The following is a 16,808-nucleotide window of genomic DNA, read 5'->3' on the forward strand; positions in this document are numbered from 1 at the left end:
TAGGTACTGTTCTGCATTATAAACTATACAGCCTTCTCCAACCTAAATGCCTTCCAGATGTTTGGATTTAAAATCCAAGAATTTTTAGCAATGACCATAGTTCTCAGAAGAGTCCAGAATTGGGGAAGACAAAAATAATAATGAAATAATATTTTCAAGAAAATTGTATTTATATAAACATAGTTTATCAAACTGATAATGATCCCATTTTAATTCTGAAAAATAGTACTTTTTTAAGTGATTCAGAGAATTGTCTCTATGTATTTATTTCAGCTTTAAAATAGCTTGCACTTCAAACCTCGTATTCATTTATCATTATTATTGGTAAGATGTTTTCTTTGTATCCATATAATGCAAAGAATCATATTTTTATGCACTCTGAAACATCAAAATAACATAAACAGTCTTCCAGTTTCATTCATGTGATTAATTCTGAATATTAGAAATCAAACCAAATCTATGTTTAACAAGAATTTTCTGTGATTTAAAATGTTAATCTGTATCTGCAAGAGTATTTTATCTTATTTTCTTTCTTTTGCTAGGATCTAAATGCTGTAGCATTCAGATTTAAAGATAAAGAAAGACCCCGAGGTTATACATCTAAACTTGCAGGGATGCTTCATGTAAGTTGCAATTTGTAGTATAGAGCTATTTATGTTGGTGTATAGCTTAGAATATTGTATTTAATATTGTATTGCTTCTTAATATTTCTGGGACTTTTGAGAAAAAGTTATTAGTAACAATTGTAAGCAAAGCTTTACTTTTGTACCTCAAGTAGACTAAGGTTGCTAAGATTGGCAGCAGGAGAGACAATGGGGCTCTGTGTTGTTTTGAATGCTTATCCATCTCTCTGCAAGATTCAGGGCTCCAATTATAAAAGCAGGGTTAGTGGACTGTATGGATTGTTGTATTTGGGTTTTCTGAGTGTATGTTTTGAAGTCGAGGTGAGAGAGAGAGGAAGAGCCAGTGGTTCTTCATATGGCTTCAACCCTCTCTTTGTTCAGCTAAATGCAGGACTAAATCAGCATTGCCACTATAAAGAGTGGTAGTTGTTGATGGTACAGTGACCAATGTCCTCATGTGGAGGATCATGAAATACGATTTAGAGCACTGGCTTGTTTGTTGCTGAACAATTTTACAACATTCTTTTTCCAATCAGAGATGATTTGACTTTATAGAATAGTTGTACTGTGAACCGAAATGTTTGTTGCTTAAACAGTTTGATGTTAAAAGGTTACATTTTTTTCATTACCTTTTGCATTATGTATTGGGTTTTACATTATTTTAGTACTCTCAATGTGAGTCTAACGTCTGAACGTCTAGAGCATGGGTGTCAAACTCAACGGCATCACATTACCGTTAGGTGATGTTTCACAGTACTTTTCCCATTCACGGACCCGGGTGGGTGTCACCTGCACGTGATGTATCTGGCCTGCGGGCCACCAGTTTGACACGCCTGGTCTAGAATACATGTAGGGCTACCCTGGGGGCGCCTATGTTTCCCAGCATCTTTTTTGGCAGTCTTCCAAACCCAGTTTAAAGAATTCATTTTACCTTTAAATTTCTGAACATCCTCCCCATAATTTCAGACTGATGTTTCCCCAATTTGGGCAGTTCAGGGATGATTCACCCTGGTCAGCATCGGCAGGAGATAGAAGCATAGCCCGCAGAACAAATAGGCTGAAAAACAGCTTTTATCTGTGGGCTGTCAGACTTCTGAACGCAACATAACACCACAATTAGATTTAATATGATAGATTTGCAGGGCCAGTGCAACGTGCAACATGTTCATACTGATGTAATATAATATAATGTTACATAACATATAGGTATATGGGAATGAGTGTTAGTTATTACTTATTGGGTTTAGGGATTCTATTTTTCCCCATTTATTGAGTTATTGAGATGTATTTGTTTTTCGGGGGGGGGGGTGCACTTAGGGAAGCTCATTCAATTTCATTGTACATATATTGTGCATTGACAATAAAGGTTTGGTTTAATTTGATTTGTAAGAGGCAAACCCCCCCCCCCCCCACTTAATCCTACATAGGATTTAAAGCATCCATTTTGTCCCTCAATTTCAGGATGTTGATTGGATGAATGGATAGATGGGCGGATGGATGGGTGAGTGGGTGGGTTGGTCCTGCCCCAGGCCTAGCACATAAAAAGCACACCAAGATGTGATTGCAAATTCATGGTTGTTATCAATAGAGTGACTTGAGCTCACTGCTCTTAAGGGTTACCCCGCAATTGCAGAGATATCCTCTAGGGGTCAGCATTTACTTCTTTTTATTCAATGTCAAGCCTACATTAGAATGGGTGTTTTTCCTTCTGATCTGTTAATAGACCTTCTAAACGGCACCAATTCCTTGTTTAACTGTTATTGAGCACTTTTAGAATCGTTTTCGGTCTAAACTAAAAGTGTAACATTTATTTTAGTACTATCCCATTGAAGAAGTTCTTGCTGCTGAATATTTACTTGAAGAATTTAGGCCAGATTTAATAGAAATGGTATTGGACAAACTGAAACCTGAAAATGTCCGGTAAGATTTATTGCCATATTCCTGATGTATTACTGTGATTTATAAATGGTACATTGTGATGCTTATTGAAAGATATAGATTATATTTCTTCCCTAAATAACAAGGATTAGCAAATACTTTCTAAACTAATACCTGAAGTTTGCCTCATTTTAAAATGTCTTCAAATGTATTGTGAAGACATTGCATGGAATAATAAATTAGGAGCAAAATTTGGTAATACTTTTTTATATTGTAATGGCAATTACATGCTTTTCAAATGGATTTTTTTTTAAAAGGGAAGGATTGTCGTTCAGCTTTAATAGTAGGGTTGTATGATGCTTTGAATCTGATTTCAGAGTTGCTTCTAAAACATAGGTGATCGCAAATGCAGTGCCTATCAACTGGCAAGAGCTCCGGGAAGCAGATATAACTGCTTTAATGAATTGCCTACAGGTGCTGAGTGCATTTCCACTCTTGCGGGCTCTGAAGCACCTTTTGAGAACAGAGCCCAAAGCATCGCATTGCCTTTCTAAATAAATTCGTCACTATTTATGCACTTATAGAGAGGGAATTCAGCCTAGTAGTTATGACACTGGACTAGGAGTGAGGGCGATCTGAAAACGAGTCTTGGGTGAGAATGGAAGCTAATTAGCTCACTTTCTCTCGGCCACAGAGAAAAGGCAAAAGCAAAACCATATCCAAAAACATCGCCAAGAAAACTGCACACACTTGTCTAGTTAGTTAGCAGGGAGTCAAAACTGACTCAAAGGGATCCCTCCCGCCTTCCACATAATACTAATTTGCATTCAGTCATAATGCTTCCATTGTTAGGTGTGATTAGGAGGTGTGTCTGAATAAACCCCGAGAAGACTCAAATAAGCAGCACCTGCCTTCCTCTTTTATGAATCTGCTTTTCTTGTTTTTGTTATGATTAGCGTTTGCCTTCCGAGTCAGAACAGGGAGCATAACTGAAAGTCGATTTCCAATTTGGTTGGGGAGTTTAATTTCTTGATTTGGAAATCTGAAAGAAAAAAAACTTTGCTTTTATGTAGCAAAACAAGGAACTCGGCAGTAAAAAGGGAAGTTATAGCTCATTCATCATTATTCCTTCAATTTGTATCTGGTGTTACTTCAGCTCAGGTTGGTGTACATAGTGTGCTCCCTTCTTCTGTTTTTTCTCACAAGAGCAAACCTTGGGGTAGATTGGGTTGGAAGAGAGCTTCAAAGTCACCCCATGAGCTCCTTCTTTTAAGCATTACACCAGATTTCTTTTGAGGATCATCTGAAATGAGTCACCACATCTCTTTGACAAAGGAGAACCACAAGTTCCCTTTTCACACAATTGCTGTACAGTTGAAATACACTTCCTCCAGCTTGAGTCTCCTCCAAGTTCCGTGTAGCATGTCAAGGGACACATTCCAAAATGTTTCTGGTGTGTGTCTGTGTGTTTGTGTGTGTGTGTGTGTGTAGAAAGCACTAAAAAGGTCAAATCAGCACCTTAACAACTTTTAAGACACCAATTTTGCTGTTTAAATCTACCAATAGAAAAAACCTGTACTGTTTTGTCCCTGGTAAGAGGTATTTGTTCTTCCTATAGCCCACTTCTTGGAAGAAAGAACGTTGGCTTACCTAAACGGTCGTTCTCTGGGCGCTGCGAGGAGAGTTCAAGCGTGGGTTAACACAGCCTATCTGCCCTTGGACTGACATTTTTCTTGACCACACCTCCCTTTGCCTCCCTATGTTCAGTTTAAAAATGAAGAGACAACTGTATAGTAAAAGTTCACAGACAATAAACAAAGTCATGTATCTTGCCCGAAAAAAATCCTTGGTTGGGTTTGGATGCAGGACCCAGAGTAAGCCAACGGTCTTTCTCCAGTGCGCTGCTTGGAGAGTCCAAGCGTGGGACATGCCCAAGCTATTGTGTCCCAGGGCGGGTAGAGATCGGAGCCTCCTGAGTCTCAGCGACCCTCTGCAGAATTCTTCATCCGAAGGAGGCTTCGGCTGAGGCAAAGGTGTCTATCATGTAGTTTTTTATAATGGCAGTGGGAGAGGCCCACCTGGCCGCCCTGCAAATGTCTAGAATAGATGCCTGGGTCGCCCATGCCGCAGAAGTAGCCGCGCTCCTGGTAGAATGTGCAGTCACCCGGTCCAGAGAGGTCTTGCTCTGATGTTCGTATGCCAGTTTGATACAGGTGCTCAACCAACGCCTCTTGGTGTGAGATGAAACCTTGCGGCCCAGCGACCCAGGAAGGAATGATATGAAGAATGCTTCGGATCGTCGGAACTCCTTGGTTCTCTTTATGTAAATGTGTACAGCACGCCCCACGTCCAGTTTATGCCAGTCACATTCCCTAGGTGAGAAGGTCTAGGACAAAGGTTAGGCAGAATTATTTCCTGAGCTCTACCTTAGGAATAAACAAGGGGTCAAGCCTCAAAATAACTCTTGTCAGTGTGAACCACACACAGGTCTTCCCAGGCAGCCAGGTCCAACAATCTGTGGGCTGACGTGATGGCCACCAGAAGGGCCGTCTTGATGGATAGGTGGCGCAGGCTTGTCTTACAAAGTGGCTCGAACGGGGGAGCCGTCAAGGCCCGTAAGACAAAAGAGAAGGTTCCAGGACGGGTATCGGTGAACTGTCGGTGGGCTGATATTCCCCGCGCCCTTCAGGAAGCTTTTAATTTGCGGATGTTGGCTCAGTGGCCGGGAGGAGCCTCTGCCCGGAATAGTGGACAAGGCTGCCACCTGACGCCTGAGTGTGTTAGGCGCCAGGCCCTTGTCCAGACCCTCCTGTAGGAAGTCCAGAGTTTGGGGGACCGTAGCAGAAAAGACCACAATGTCTCTATCTCTACACTGAACATAGGGAGGCAAAGGGAGGCGTGGTCAAGAAAAATGTCACTCAGTCCAAGGGCAGATAGGCTGTGTTAACCCACGCTTGGACTCTCCAAGCAGCGCACTGGAGAAACAGGTATTGGAAAGGAAAAATAAGTGTGGAGAGAGAGTGCCTGTTGATCTTTACTTCTACCGGTATTTGTGCAGTGTGCTCATTTTGCTGCCTCCAACAAATCGTGAGGGAACAGAAAACAGAACAAAATGGTCTGTTCTTGCTCTGATGGCATTGGGGCTCCGGAGGTTCTTCCCCGTTTGTAATACAAGAAGAAAAACATTCCTATCAACAGATTTGATGTTTGTTTAGCTTCAGTTGCATTAGCATTACTAATAGAATCTGTTGCTCTAAATTTGTCCTACAGTTTCTATAATTAACTGAATGAGGGCCAACTCCCCCCCAAAAATCCCAGCAATTGCTCACGGGCAACTATTTTTTTCTATTGGCAATGGATAAATTTATATAGGGAATGATGATCGTTGTGTTATCTTAACGTTCACAGAAGGTCTTTGTAGAACAGCTGTCTATATTGTAAAGAGACTTCCAGTTGTGTAAATAATTTACTCTCTTTTATTGCTAAAATCTTGATTTTTTTGGTGGGGGGGAGGAGTACACTAGAAACATTTTAGATAAGCAGCATTCTATCAATGTCAGTAATGGAGCTGTTACCATGGAAACTAATTTCAAAGGAAAGTAAAGCTGCTCATGTTACTCTGTTGTGTTTTGTATTCATACATAAAGTGCAAAGAAGCTATGTGAACTGTTTCATTTATGGCACAGAAGATGCAGGTTGATATTTTATTTGGCAAGGAGGAACAAGTCTAAATTGAACAATTGTTCTATTATTTGTTTAGTTCTGGCCGTTGTTATAAGATTTAATTTGTATGTAATGTTCAAATTGATAAATATTTTGTCCATCAAAGTGCCTTAGATTTTTCCAGTTAAGAACTATTTGTCTCTGAAATGCAGAACAATGTTGATAGTAAATAATTTCACTTGCATGTAATATGCGGCAAAGATAGTATTGATAATTGCCTCTTTATTTAACTGGAAAGAAAAATAGAATCTCCTTATGAATTTCTCATTTTACTTGGTGAGATATTTACTTAGGAAAACAGTTTGGAATATGGCAGAGAGAGAGAGTCTACCATGGAAGGCTTGAAGCTCTCCCCCGCCCCCAAGTATTTTATTTAAAACTAGTAGCTGATAACCTAGCATTGCCGGGTAGTTATTTATCCTAATCCTGTATTAGGCAGGGACAGTCCTGATTTCGGATGAAAGGTAATTTCTAATGTTGGACTTTCCACCTTACCAGAGGGAGCCCCCTTGTGGAGTACTGTGAAGTCATTACCATGGGAACTCCAGCGCACTGCGCAATAAAAGCCATTTTACGGCAGTTTGGTAGAAGCCATTTGAAGGCACAACAGGCTGTATCTTAACGGAACACACACCCTGAGGTTGTTAAGGGTGTCTTACCCCCCACAGTATTTTTTCCAGAGAGTAAGTCATCTGTGTACCAAGTTTGACTGAAATTGCTCGAGCATTCCAGAGTTATGTTGGAACATACACACGCACAGCCATTTCTATTTATATAGATGGCTGAAAATTGAATTGAATGTTGAATGTTGCATAAGCTTATATCAGCTGAGGATAAAATTCAGAAAGCATCCTTTAATTTAAGCCAATGCTCAGATATTTTTAGGGGTGGGAAGGGTTCTTTTGTAAAATATTCTCAGAGGCCACCTAGTCCAATCCCCTCCTTGGTGCAGTTCTTTTGTCTTGGTCTTCTCTCCTTTACACAAATTCTAATATTGTTTGTCTTAGCAGATTTTCACCTAAGAAAATAGAATTTCAGGCTATAGTTATGGCTTAGGGATTTTATTCTGTTTTTATTCCGTTAAATTTATATTCAATTCAGATATGAAATTATGAATTGTTATTCCTTTGAGTTGAAAAAATGTAAGTCTCTACTAAATGCTCTAGAACAGTGGTTCTTAGACTTGGGGTTATTATCCCCAAGAAGTAATTTGGGTATATCCTGGATATTGTACCAATTTGTAATTACTTATTTGTGAATCAAGAATCCAGTATACCACATTTTTTGGAGTATAAGACGCACTGGAGTATAAGAAAAAGCATAATTATTTGTTTTGAAGATAGAAAAATTTGATCAGGTTGGTTACATACATTATATAATTACGTATATTTTTATTTTTAGGGTTGCAATTGTCTCTAAGACATTTGAAGGAAAAACTGATAAAAAAGAACGGTGGTATGGAACCCAGTACAAGCAAGAAAAGATTTCTGATGAAGTCATTAAGGTATGCTAAGGGGAGTGATAGTGTCTTACTCGTGGTAACTAATCCCAATATGTATTTAAAAAATATTTACACTATCGCAAAGGAAACTATTTTGAATATAAATATTACCTGTCACTTGTTTATGTGCAATGAATAATTTGAAGTTTTTATTCAGCTTTATCTACCAACTTTATCTACCATATTTTTCGGAGTATAAGACACACCGGAGTATAAGACGCAACAAGGTTTTGAAGAGGAAATTGTTTTAAAAAAAAGTTTTTGCACTCTGCAACCCCCCCCCCCAAACAGCCTGTTTTTCATGAAAACGAGCCCGTTTTTTTTTTTTTTTAAAGGGCATGAATAGCCCTTAGGAGGCTTGTAGAGTGCTCTTGGGAGGGCGGGAGGGGGGGCAAAAATGAGCCAAAAGCAGCCCATTTTTTGTGAAAACGGGCCCGTTTTTTTGTCAAAAAAGGGGGCGTGGATAGCCTTTAGGAAGCTTATAGAGTGCTGCTGGGGGCTGGGTGGGGACAAAGAACGCCCTGGTTTTTGCTCATTTCTGCCCTTCACAGCCCCCAGGAGCTCTCTGAAAGCCTTCTAAAAGCTATGCACGGCCATTTTGGTGAAGGAAGGCGGAGTTTCGGGAGGCAAAAAATGCTGTATTCAGTGTATAAGATGCACCCATATTTTCAGCCTCTTTTTTGAGGGAAAAAGATGCATCTTATACATCTAATAAAAATACGGTAGTTTTATGGCATTATGTTGCTCTTGTTCTGTATATTTATTAGTGTTTTTCTTTAAGGATTAGATATTTCGAATATAAAAATGTAAAATATTTATTTTCCTAAACTGGTCTATCAAAAATCTTACTTGCTTATTTTGATCTTATGTAGTCCAATGCAAAGAACTGAAAGTACAAATTTCACTACAATTCTATCTATTATTTAAAAGGTGATTTTAAATCCATGTTGTTGTTTGGCATTGCATTACCCATCGTGTGTGTGTGTATGTATGTGTGAGTGAGGAGGAGGGGGGAGAGTGAGTCAGGGAGTCATTTTCTCTTAGCTCAACCCATCTCATAGTCAGGAAAATAGGAGGACGAAGCTGTATTGGATATGTTCACCACTTGAGTTGTTCATAAAAATAACAAAGGTGGTATACAGATAAAATATAAATTTATATACCTTTAATGTCTTTAACTGCTCAAAAGAATTTGTGTAATTGAAGCTTAGAGGTGGCGCAGTGGTTAAATGCAGAGCCGAGGTGGCGCAGTGGTTAGGGTGCAGTACTGCAGGCCACTTCAGCTGACTGCTATCTGCAGTTCGGCTGTTCAAATCTCACTGGCTAGGGTTGACTCAGCCTTCCATCCTTCCGAGGTGGGTAAAATGAGAACCTGGATTGTTGTTGGGGGCAATATACTGACTTTGTAAACCGCTTAGAGAGGGCTGAAAGCCCTATGAAGCGGTATATAAGTCTAACTGCTATTGCTATTGCTATTGAAGCTGACAATGACAGCTATTTTCATGGTAATATTTGTATGGAACAGTCTAATAATCCAATGTGATGGTTATAGTATGGAAACAATTCTCAGCTTATGCATGTCATATTCTGCATTATGATTACAAAGAAAATAAAAACAATGGACTCTGGACAGTAACAATCATATATCTAATATTGCAGTACATTATTAACCAGTTTTAACTTTGGTTACAATTCTGAGAAATACAAATGTCTAAAGGTGAGCAGGGTTTAATTGCAATTTTTTTTTTTTTAATACTCCACTTATTTACATTTCTTTTACACAGAAATGGCAAAATGCTGACCTTAATGGGAAATTCAAACTTCCAATGAAAAATGAATTTATTCCTACTAACTTTGAAATTGTATCTTTGGAGAAGGAAGCACCACAGTACCCAACTCTAATTAAGGTATATTTGACTTCCATAGTTAATAATAGTGAATGTGATTTTATAGTAGTTCTGTATAGGCTAGTTTGTGGTGAATCACCAGCTCCATTCATATTCATTAAATTGTTTAATTTGGATTTCTAATGTAATTTTGAAATTTAGTTCCAGATCAAATGGCACAATCTTATTATACAATGCAGACAGCAGGCTGGTCTAGTGATAATGGTACTGAAGTAGGAGCAGGAAATCCTGAATTCTAGTCCTGCCTTACTCATGAAGTCCATCTGAGTGACTTTGAGCCTATCACTGTATCTCAGCCCCAAAAAGATAGTGGCCAGCCATTACTGAAAATGTTCCCCAAAATTCTGCAGGGATTTGTCCATGTAGTTTCCAGGATTCAATGATTACATATTGTTCTGACCCCCCTCGTCCTACACCAAAGCACGCCAAGACAAAGATACTGCAAGGATTTATTCACACAGACAGGACCTTGGCAGCAACACACACCCTTTGGCCAAGCGTGGTGGGCCTGGAGCAGGTCTCCCCTGCCATCGTCCTAACCTTCGCGGATAGCCACAGTGAGCAGATCAGTGCAAGCCCCTCCGGCTGGAAAATTATTTTAATAGAAAATGTGCTTTTTTCTTAAATGCAGGATACTGCTATGTGCAAACTGTGGTTCAAGCAGGATGACAAATTTTTCCTTCCTAAAGCGTGTCTCAACTTCGAATTTTTCAGGTAGGCAAACATGTTTATGTTTATATTTCTTCAAATTAAATTTGGTAACACACACACACACACACACACACACACACACACACCAGAATTTATGTAATTTGGAACCCCCATGGAATTGCTTTCCTTCTATAACCAGAATTGCCTATCCCTACCTTCTGCCTCAGATCAGAATTTGATATCTGCAGTCTTGGCCTAATTTTGTGTAGTTTTTCCCAGAGGATGAAAACATGATCCAAGAACTTTTATTTGAAAGCAGAAGTCTGAAATCAAACCTCTCTATTCTTCTCCCCCTTCAAAAGAGGTCACATAAAGCTTTTCTGCATATGAAAAATTCATCCTGGATATGTGTACATGAACTTGCTTGCAGATAGATGTATCTTTTGTTAGATTTCTTAACAACAGGACAGATGTACTGTGATTGCTGCCTTCATTTGTTTTATTGTTTAGAATTTTTTCATCCTCAGAGATTATTCAGAGATTATTTTCAAGGGTTCTTAATTAATTACTTAACAATGACTTCTTGATTAACCTTTTTATGCAAATGTAAAAACATTAATTTACAAATTAATAGTGTAATAATTTATTGTCATGTTAGTTGTTCTTTGTCCAGAACAGTAATGCTTCCATCTTTCACATACATACGTACATGCGCACATACGCACGCATTCATTAAAGAGTTATAATATGAAACTACTGGATTTAATAATTAATAAGTATAATAATTCCATTTGGTTTATGACTGGTGTGTAGAGGGGAGCCATAGTGCAGAAATTCTAACTTTCATTGCCTATACCAATATGTAAATTGAAAAACAATTACACTTATGTAAATATTTGTACTCTTTCTTGGTCTTTTCTGCTAAAAGTTCACATAAAATGCATTCCAGGTAGAAAAACATTGCAATAGAAAAATTTGCATACAACAAATGCATATATTAAAAGAACAACTTAACAAAATCAGTAAATAATGTTGGAAAAATGAACAAATTTGAGCTTCAGTTTTGTGCATTATTAATATAGACATCATTTTTCACAGAGAAGAAAATATATTTTTGTGTTGTCTTTGGAAATAAGATTTTGGAATACTTCAAAAATTGCATGTTGCTTGCAAGAAAATTGCTACAATATTTTGAAAATCTCTTTGAATCAGGGTGGATAAAAATCAATGATTTTTTTTAAAAAAATAAAAATAAGTTTTTTAAATTTTAAAATTTTTTAAAATCAAATTTATTTCAATAAAATGCTTTTGGAGTAAAACTCTATCTAAATATAGTTTTATATTTAAGATACATTAATAATTTAGTTTATTCAGCATTAAATGGAGCTTAGTTATATAGCATGAGGCTGTAATATTCTGAAATATTAGGAATGTTGATGAGTCAACAGTGGGTCAGAGGAGGAGCTGCTGCAGGGCAGAGATGATATTTGCTGTTTAAAAATTCTGATTTAAATCAAATCCACCCTGCTTTGAATGTCCAGTTCCTCCTGTGTATCTGCATTATCTACTTTTTTTTAAAATTACCTCTTTCCAGTGAACTTTTTAAGAACAAAGAACTCTGTTCTACCTCCCCGCTGGGTATACTTGAATAGTTCCCAACACACAGATGTAGCAAACCAATCTTCAGAATTTATTAATATAAGCTTACCTTGTCTCCCAAGGTAGAAAATTAGAATAATTATTAACTTTCAAAAACGTTGATATTGCCCATTTTAAGATCTTTGCTTTAGAAGAACTATAGAAAAAAAATCTGTGTGATTTAACATTGTGAAATGGTAATTTTTGTATTACAGTATATTGTCTTTCTAATGAGACATAAAACAGAAATAGAAACTATTCCTTAAACTGAGAGTTAGTTTTTGCTGAGTAGTCTTTTTATTGTTTCTGATATTTGTGGTTTCACAAAAGGAAGAAAAATGTGAAGATTATAAGAACCTCAGTAGTTTAAATGAGAAAAGACAATAAGTAAGATAGAATTGGACTGATGAACAGCTTGTGAATCAGCTTTGCGATTCAGACTTATGATTGCTGTAAAAATGGTCATAACATTCAGTCCGATCACGTGGATGCTTGACTTACAATCATCATAACTTATCACCAAAATTCTGGTTCCAATTGTGGTTGTAAGTCATGGATCTCTGCGTGAAATGTAGTGCAGGAATGGGCAGGATGAAAAATATATTAACAGATGAGATACAGTAGTTACAGTTTTAACTGGAACTTGAACAAAGAATATGATTGTTTAATACAGGTAATCCTTACGTACAACTGTTAGTTTAATGACAATTCAGAGTTATGACGGCCTCGAAAAAAGTGACCTATCTTCACACTTACAATTATTGCACCATCCATAATCATGGGACTGCAATTTAGGCCCTTGGGAACCACATTAACAATCAGTTGCCGCATCCTGCAAACCCATAATTACAATTTGCAGTCTTCCCAGCTGGTTTCTGATGGGAAATGTCAAAGCTGGCTTGCTTAATGACCACTTTGTTTGTTTATATCCTGCCTTTAAACAATTCAAGGCGACGAACGTATCCAATACACCTTCCACTTCCTATTTTCCCCACAACAACAACTTTGTGAGGGTTAGGCTGAGAGAGAGAGTGATTGGCTAAGATTCATCCAGCTGGCAACAAATAGGGTAGAAATGGGTTCAGTCACGTGATGACTTGCTTTATGTCTGCACTATAAAAATTCACAATTGTGGCAGTAAGTTGAGTACTATACATTACTATGAAGTGGCAATCATCAAATAGTCATGATATGGTTGCAAAACCCACAAATTACTGTCCATTCAATCAACTGAGTTCCCCCCCCCCCAGCTTCTATTGATATGACAGGTTTAAAGGTAGGTGTGCCTCCTTTCCATGAGTTATCTGTCTGTAATAGGTTCTGTGGTTGTAACCTGTCTGTCTCTTGACTTTCCACATTGAGCATCAATGTCTTGTTGACTTCCATATATTGAACCATTGAACATGACCTCATCTGCTGTCAGGAAAAGGAACGTGTTTTGTTTTTTTTAATTCCATCAATCAAATTAATACAAAACTTCAAAGAGCTGTTTTGGGATTTCAGAATGCCCACATCAACTAATGTGTAACCTGCCTAGGTCCACATTTACTAAACATACATTTTGTCTATTTAAAGCTGCTAATTAAGTATAATAAGGAGGTGCAGTGGCCTAGTGATTAAAACCTGGGCTTGTCAATGGGAAGGTTGGCAATTTGAGGGACAAATGAGATGTAATGGGATGAGCTGCTCTTGCCCCAGAGCCTGTCAACCTAGCAGATTGAAAGCATGCCATTGCAGGTAGATCACGTGATCAAGAAGTATATTTGGACAACTCTGGCTCCCTCAGCTAAAAAAACTGGAGAGGAGCACTATCCCCTAGTGTCAGACACAACTGGACAGGGGAAATATTTACCTAATTAGATATATTACAGATTTAGTAAACTTGAATAGCCTGTGATCACAATAAATTGTCAGATTAGTCCATTGGATAACGAAGAATTGGAACATGCATTCGCACAACCACCAATCATTTCTTAGATGGGAGATTTCTTAAGCCATTCAGGAGTTGGAAGTCAGATCAACTGTTTGATTTGAGATCAGATGAATAATTAGCACATAGTGCATCTCTTTTGACATCACAACATGGATATTTCAAAGGAAGTTCATTTGCTTCTATTTTAAGGACTTGACCAGCATCACTTCCATCTTGTCTGTTTATGATCTCGGATTGTTTCATCCACATTCAGCCAGTTGTCAAGTTCAGGAATATCATTTGCATCCTTAGTATTGAATGACAAAAGACTGTCTATTAGTGATACTGTTTTCCAAGATCTAAAATGACTATTTTAACTGTTTCACATAGCTAACAAATAGCGTAGAAAATAAAACATAATAGTTTCAAATAAGTATTTAACAAGCATCTTTTGGATGTGATCAGACGCAGTACATTCAAAAAAATAGGGGGGGGAAAACCCATTATCAGTGGTAGTAAAAACATATTATTAACTGAAAGTCTAATTTGAAACATGTTCAGAATAGATGAAAGTCCACTTTCACCTTTACACATCTAGAATAGCAATGCTACAATACTCCATTTTTGTATTTTTCTATTTTTCTATTCATGTATTGTCTTAATGGTACTCATAACAGGGAGTGCCACCTCTTTTTAACGTTGTACCTTGAGACCCAGCATTGAGGTTCTATAGAATTGGGAATTATTTATATCACATATTTTACTTCTAACATTTTCTTCCAGCCCATTTGCTTACGTGGATCCCTTACATTGTAACATGGCCTATTTGTACCTTGAACTACTCAAAGACTCCCTCAACGAGTATGCATATGCAGCAGAACTAGCTGACTTGAACTATGGCCTCCAAAATACCATCTATGGGATGTATGTAAGTACAAACATCAAGAAGACTCTTAAGAGTCTTAAATTTACTTCCAGGAATCAAACAATTTGATTTGCTGGAAGCATTTTGAAAATGATTTTTCCCAATTTTGCGGATCTAATTTTAAAATTCCTTTTTCAACCTTGATTTCTAATTTATCATAATTTGGATTTTACATGAAATATTCTTAGTCTTCAAGATTCCCATTCACATTCAGATTCTTCATTTCATTTTATATCATTCATTAAATTAATGAAATCAAATGAAATTTAGCCCAAATTGGAGTTCAGATTCTACTACTTTCTTCCAGAAGTTAAATCGTTAATGTTAACAAGGAAATAAATGTCCTTGTTTTACATTAGTATTTCATTCCCAGAAATAATGGGTACGAGGCTGCATATACATACTCTTCAGTCATGTTTCTTCATCCATTATCATGTCACAAAGTATCAAAGCATCCTCTTTTTTTTCTTTTTGTTAGTCGCTACCTTTATGTTGACCCTCTCCATTGCAACATGACATACCTGTTAATGAGGTTGTTGAAGGATGATTTAAAAGAGTATACATATGCAGCACGCCTCTCAGGGTTGAGCTATTTCATTGTATCAGCCATGAATGCAATACTTGTAAGTAAGATGGAGGAGCAGAAAGAAGTGAGATGGCTTGAGAGTTATGCACTTGGAAAACGCTTGTTTTTTTTCCCAATATTTTTTGCATAACCAGTTACCAGTTCTGTATTCTCTTGCATCTCTCTTGTCTGGAAGCGTCTGGAAAAAGATGCTTGGTTTAGCTATGATTGCCGTGCTTTTTTGTGGCTACATAGTGCTTTGCAATACATTTCTAATTTGCATCCTTATGTATTTAATATCCTGGAAAGTCTCACTTTGACTTTTTTAGACTATCAGTCTTTTAGACACTTTACGTTAAAAATAAATAGCGGTGTTAGTCTAATATGCTTATTGAGGCATGAACATTTGCAGGAGAAAATCCACTTTGTTAAACATTTCACTGAACTAAATACCACTAACTGCATTATTGGCTGTAGAAAAATTGCTCATTAGGGTAACCTGAGTATTATAAATTGAGCTTATTTATTTTTACAAATAAAAATTTATTATACAGTATATCATCAATTCCTGGGATTTTTGGTCAAATATAAAATACCTGTTTTGTTTAACATTTTAATTGTCACTTTAAAGAGTTTTAATGTTATCGTCTGAAGAAAAGATGTTTTGAAAGAAGAGTGCATTGTATGAATATTGCATAATATGGAGTGCTAAAAATTGATTAAAAAATTGGGTTCTCGGTGCTCTTTGAGCTTAGTCATTTTCTTGTTATTTCTGGGCTAGGAAACGATACAAAGAAGAATGGAGTAGTATGCTGGCTGTTTGTAGCTTGCCAAGGAACTTTTGATGGGGTGTATGATTCTTTTCTTTGATGGTTTCTTGAATGGGATATTATTTCCTCCTTTACTGTTGATGTGGTGCTGTTTTCTGCTTATCTGCGTGTTGGTTGCTAGACAGCATGTGTTCTAGGCTGTTTGTGTCTGTTGAAGGCTGATATGGCTGAATACACAGTTTCCAAGATTACCTTCATTAAAGAGCAATCAAGGTGGAAGCATCCACTACAGATAGGGCAATATGCAATGTACATAAACAGCCAGCAAACCTACAAACCACTGGTGGTGTTTCCTAGCCTGGCAATAAAATATCTGGAAGGAAAAATACACCTCAGCGTCCAAAAAAATTAACTATTTGGCCTTGAGCTATAATAGTCTCTTCTGTTGTAACTAAAATACAATTTAAACAACATCTTAGTTTCAGTTTAAACTTGAAACGCTGTACCTAGCATGGCAACCTGCATTCTAAACTACTGTATTTTTGGAGTATAAGACGCACCGGAGTATAAGACGCACCAAGATTTTGAAGAGGTAAATTTTTTAAAAAGTTTTTGCACTCTGCAGCTCTCCCAAACCCTCTGCAGGCCCCATTTTTTTGTGAAAAATGGGGCATGCAGAGAGTTTGAGAGGCCTGTAAAGTGCTCCTGGCGGATT

The 16,808-nt window shown here is 37.4% G+C and overlaps 1 protein-coding gene across 1 annotated transcript in view; it reads left to right on the plus strand.

Annotated features, from left to right (window-relative positions):
- The window catches only part of LOC116518366 (insulin-degrading enzyme-like), a 34,203-nt gene that overhangs the window by 1,145 nt on the left and 16,250 nt on the right, over positions 1 to 16,808 (plus strand). The window contains exons 2-7 of the mRNA XM_032231699.1: positions 543 to 623; positions 2,440 to 2,543; positions 7,626 to 7,728; positions 9,510 to 9,632; positions 10,264 to 10,346; positions 14,617 to 14,761. Coding sequence (XP_032087590.1) covers positions 543 to 623; positions 2,440 to 2,543; positions 7,626 to 7,728; positions 9,510 to 9,632; positions 10,264 to 10,346; positions 14,617 to 14,761 — 639 coding nt within the window. The remainder of the gene's footprint in view (positions 1 to 542; positions 624 to 2,439; positions 2,544 to 7,625; positions 7,729 to 9,509; positions 9,633 to 10,263; positions 10,347 to 14,616; positions 14,762 to 16,808) is intronic.

Source organism: Thamnophis elegans, chromosome 15, assembly GCF_009769535.1.
Source record: "Thamnophis elegans isolate rThaEle1 chromosome 15, rThaEle1.pri, whole genome shotgun sequence".
Taxonomy (NCBI): Eukaryota; Metazoa; Chordata; class Lepidosauria; order Squamata; family Colubridae; genus Thamnophis; species Thamnophis elegans.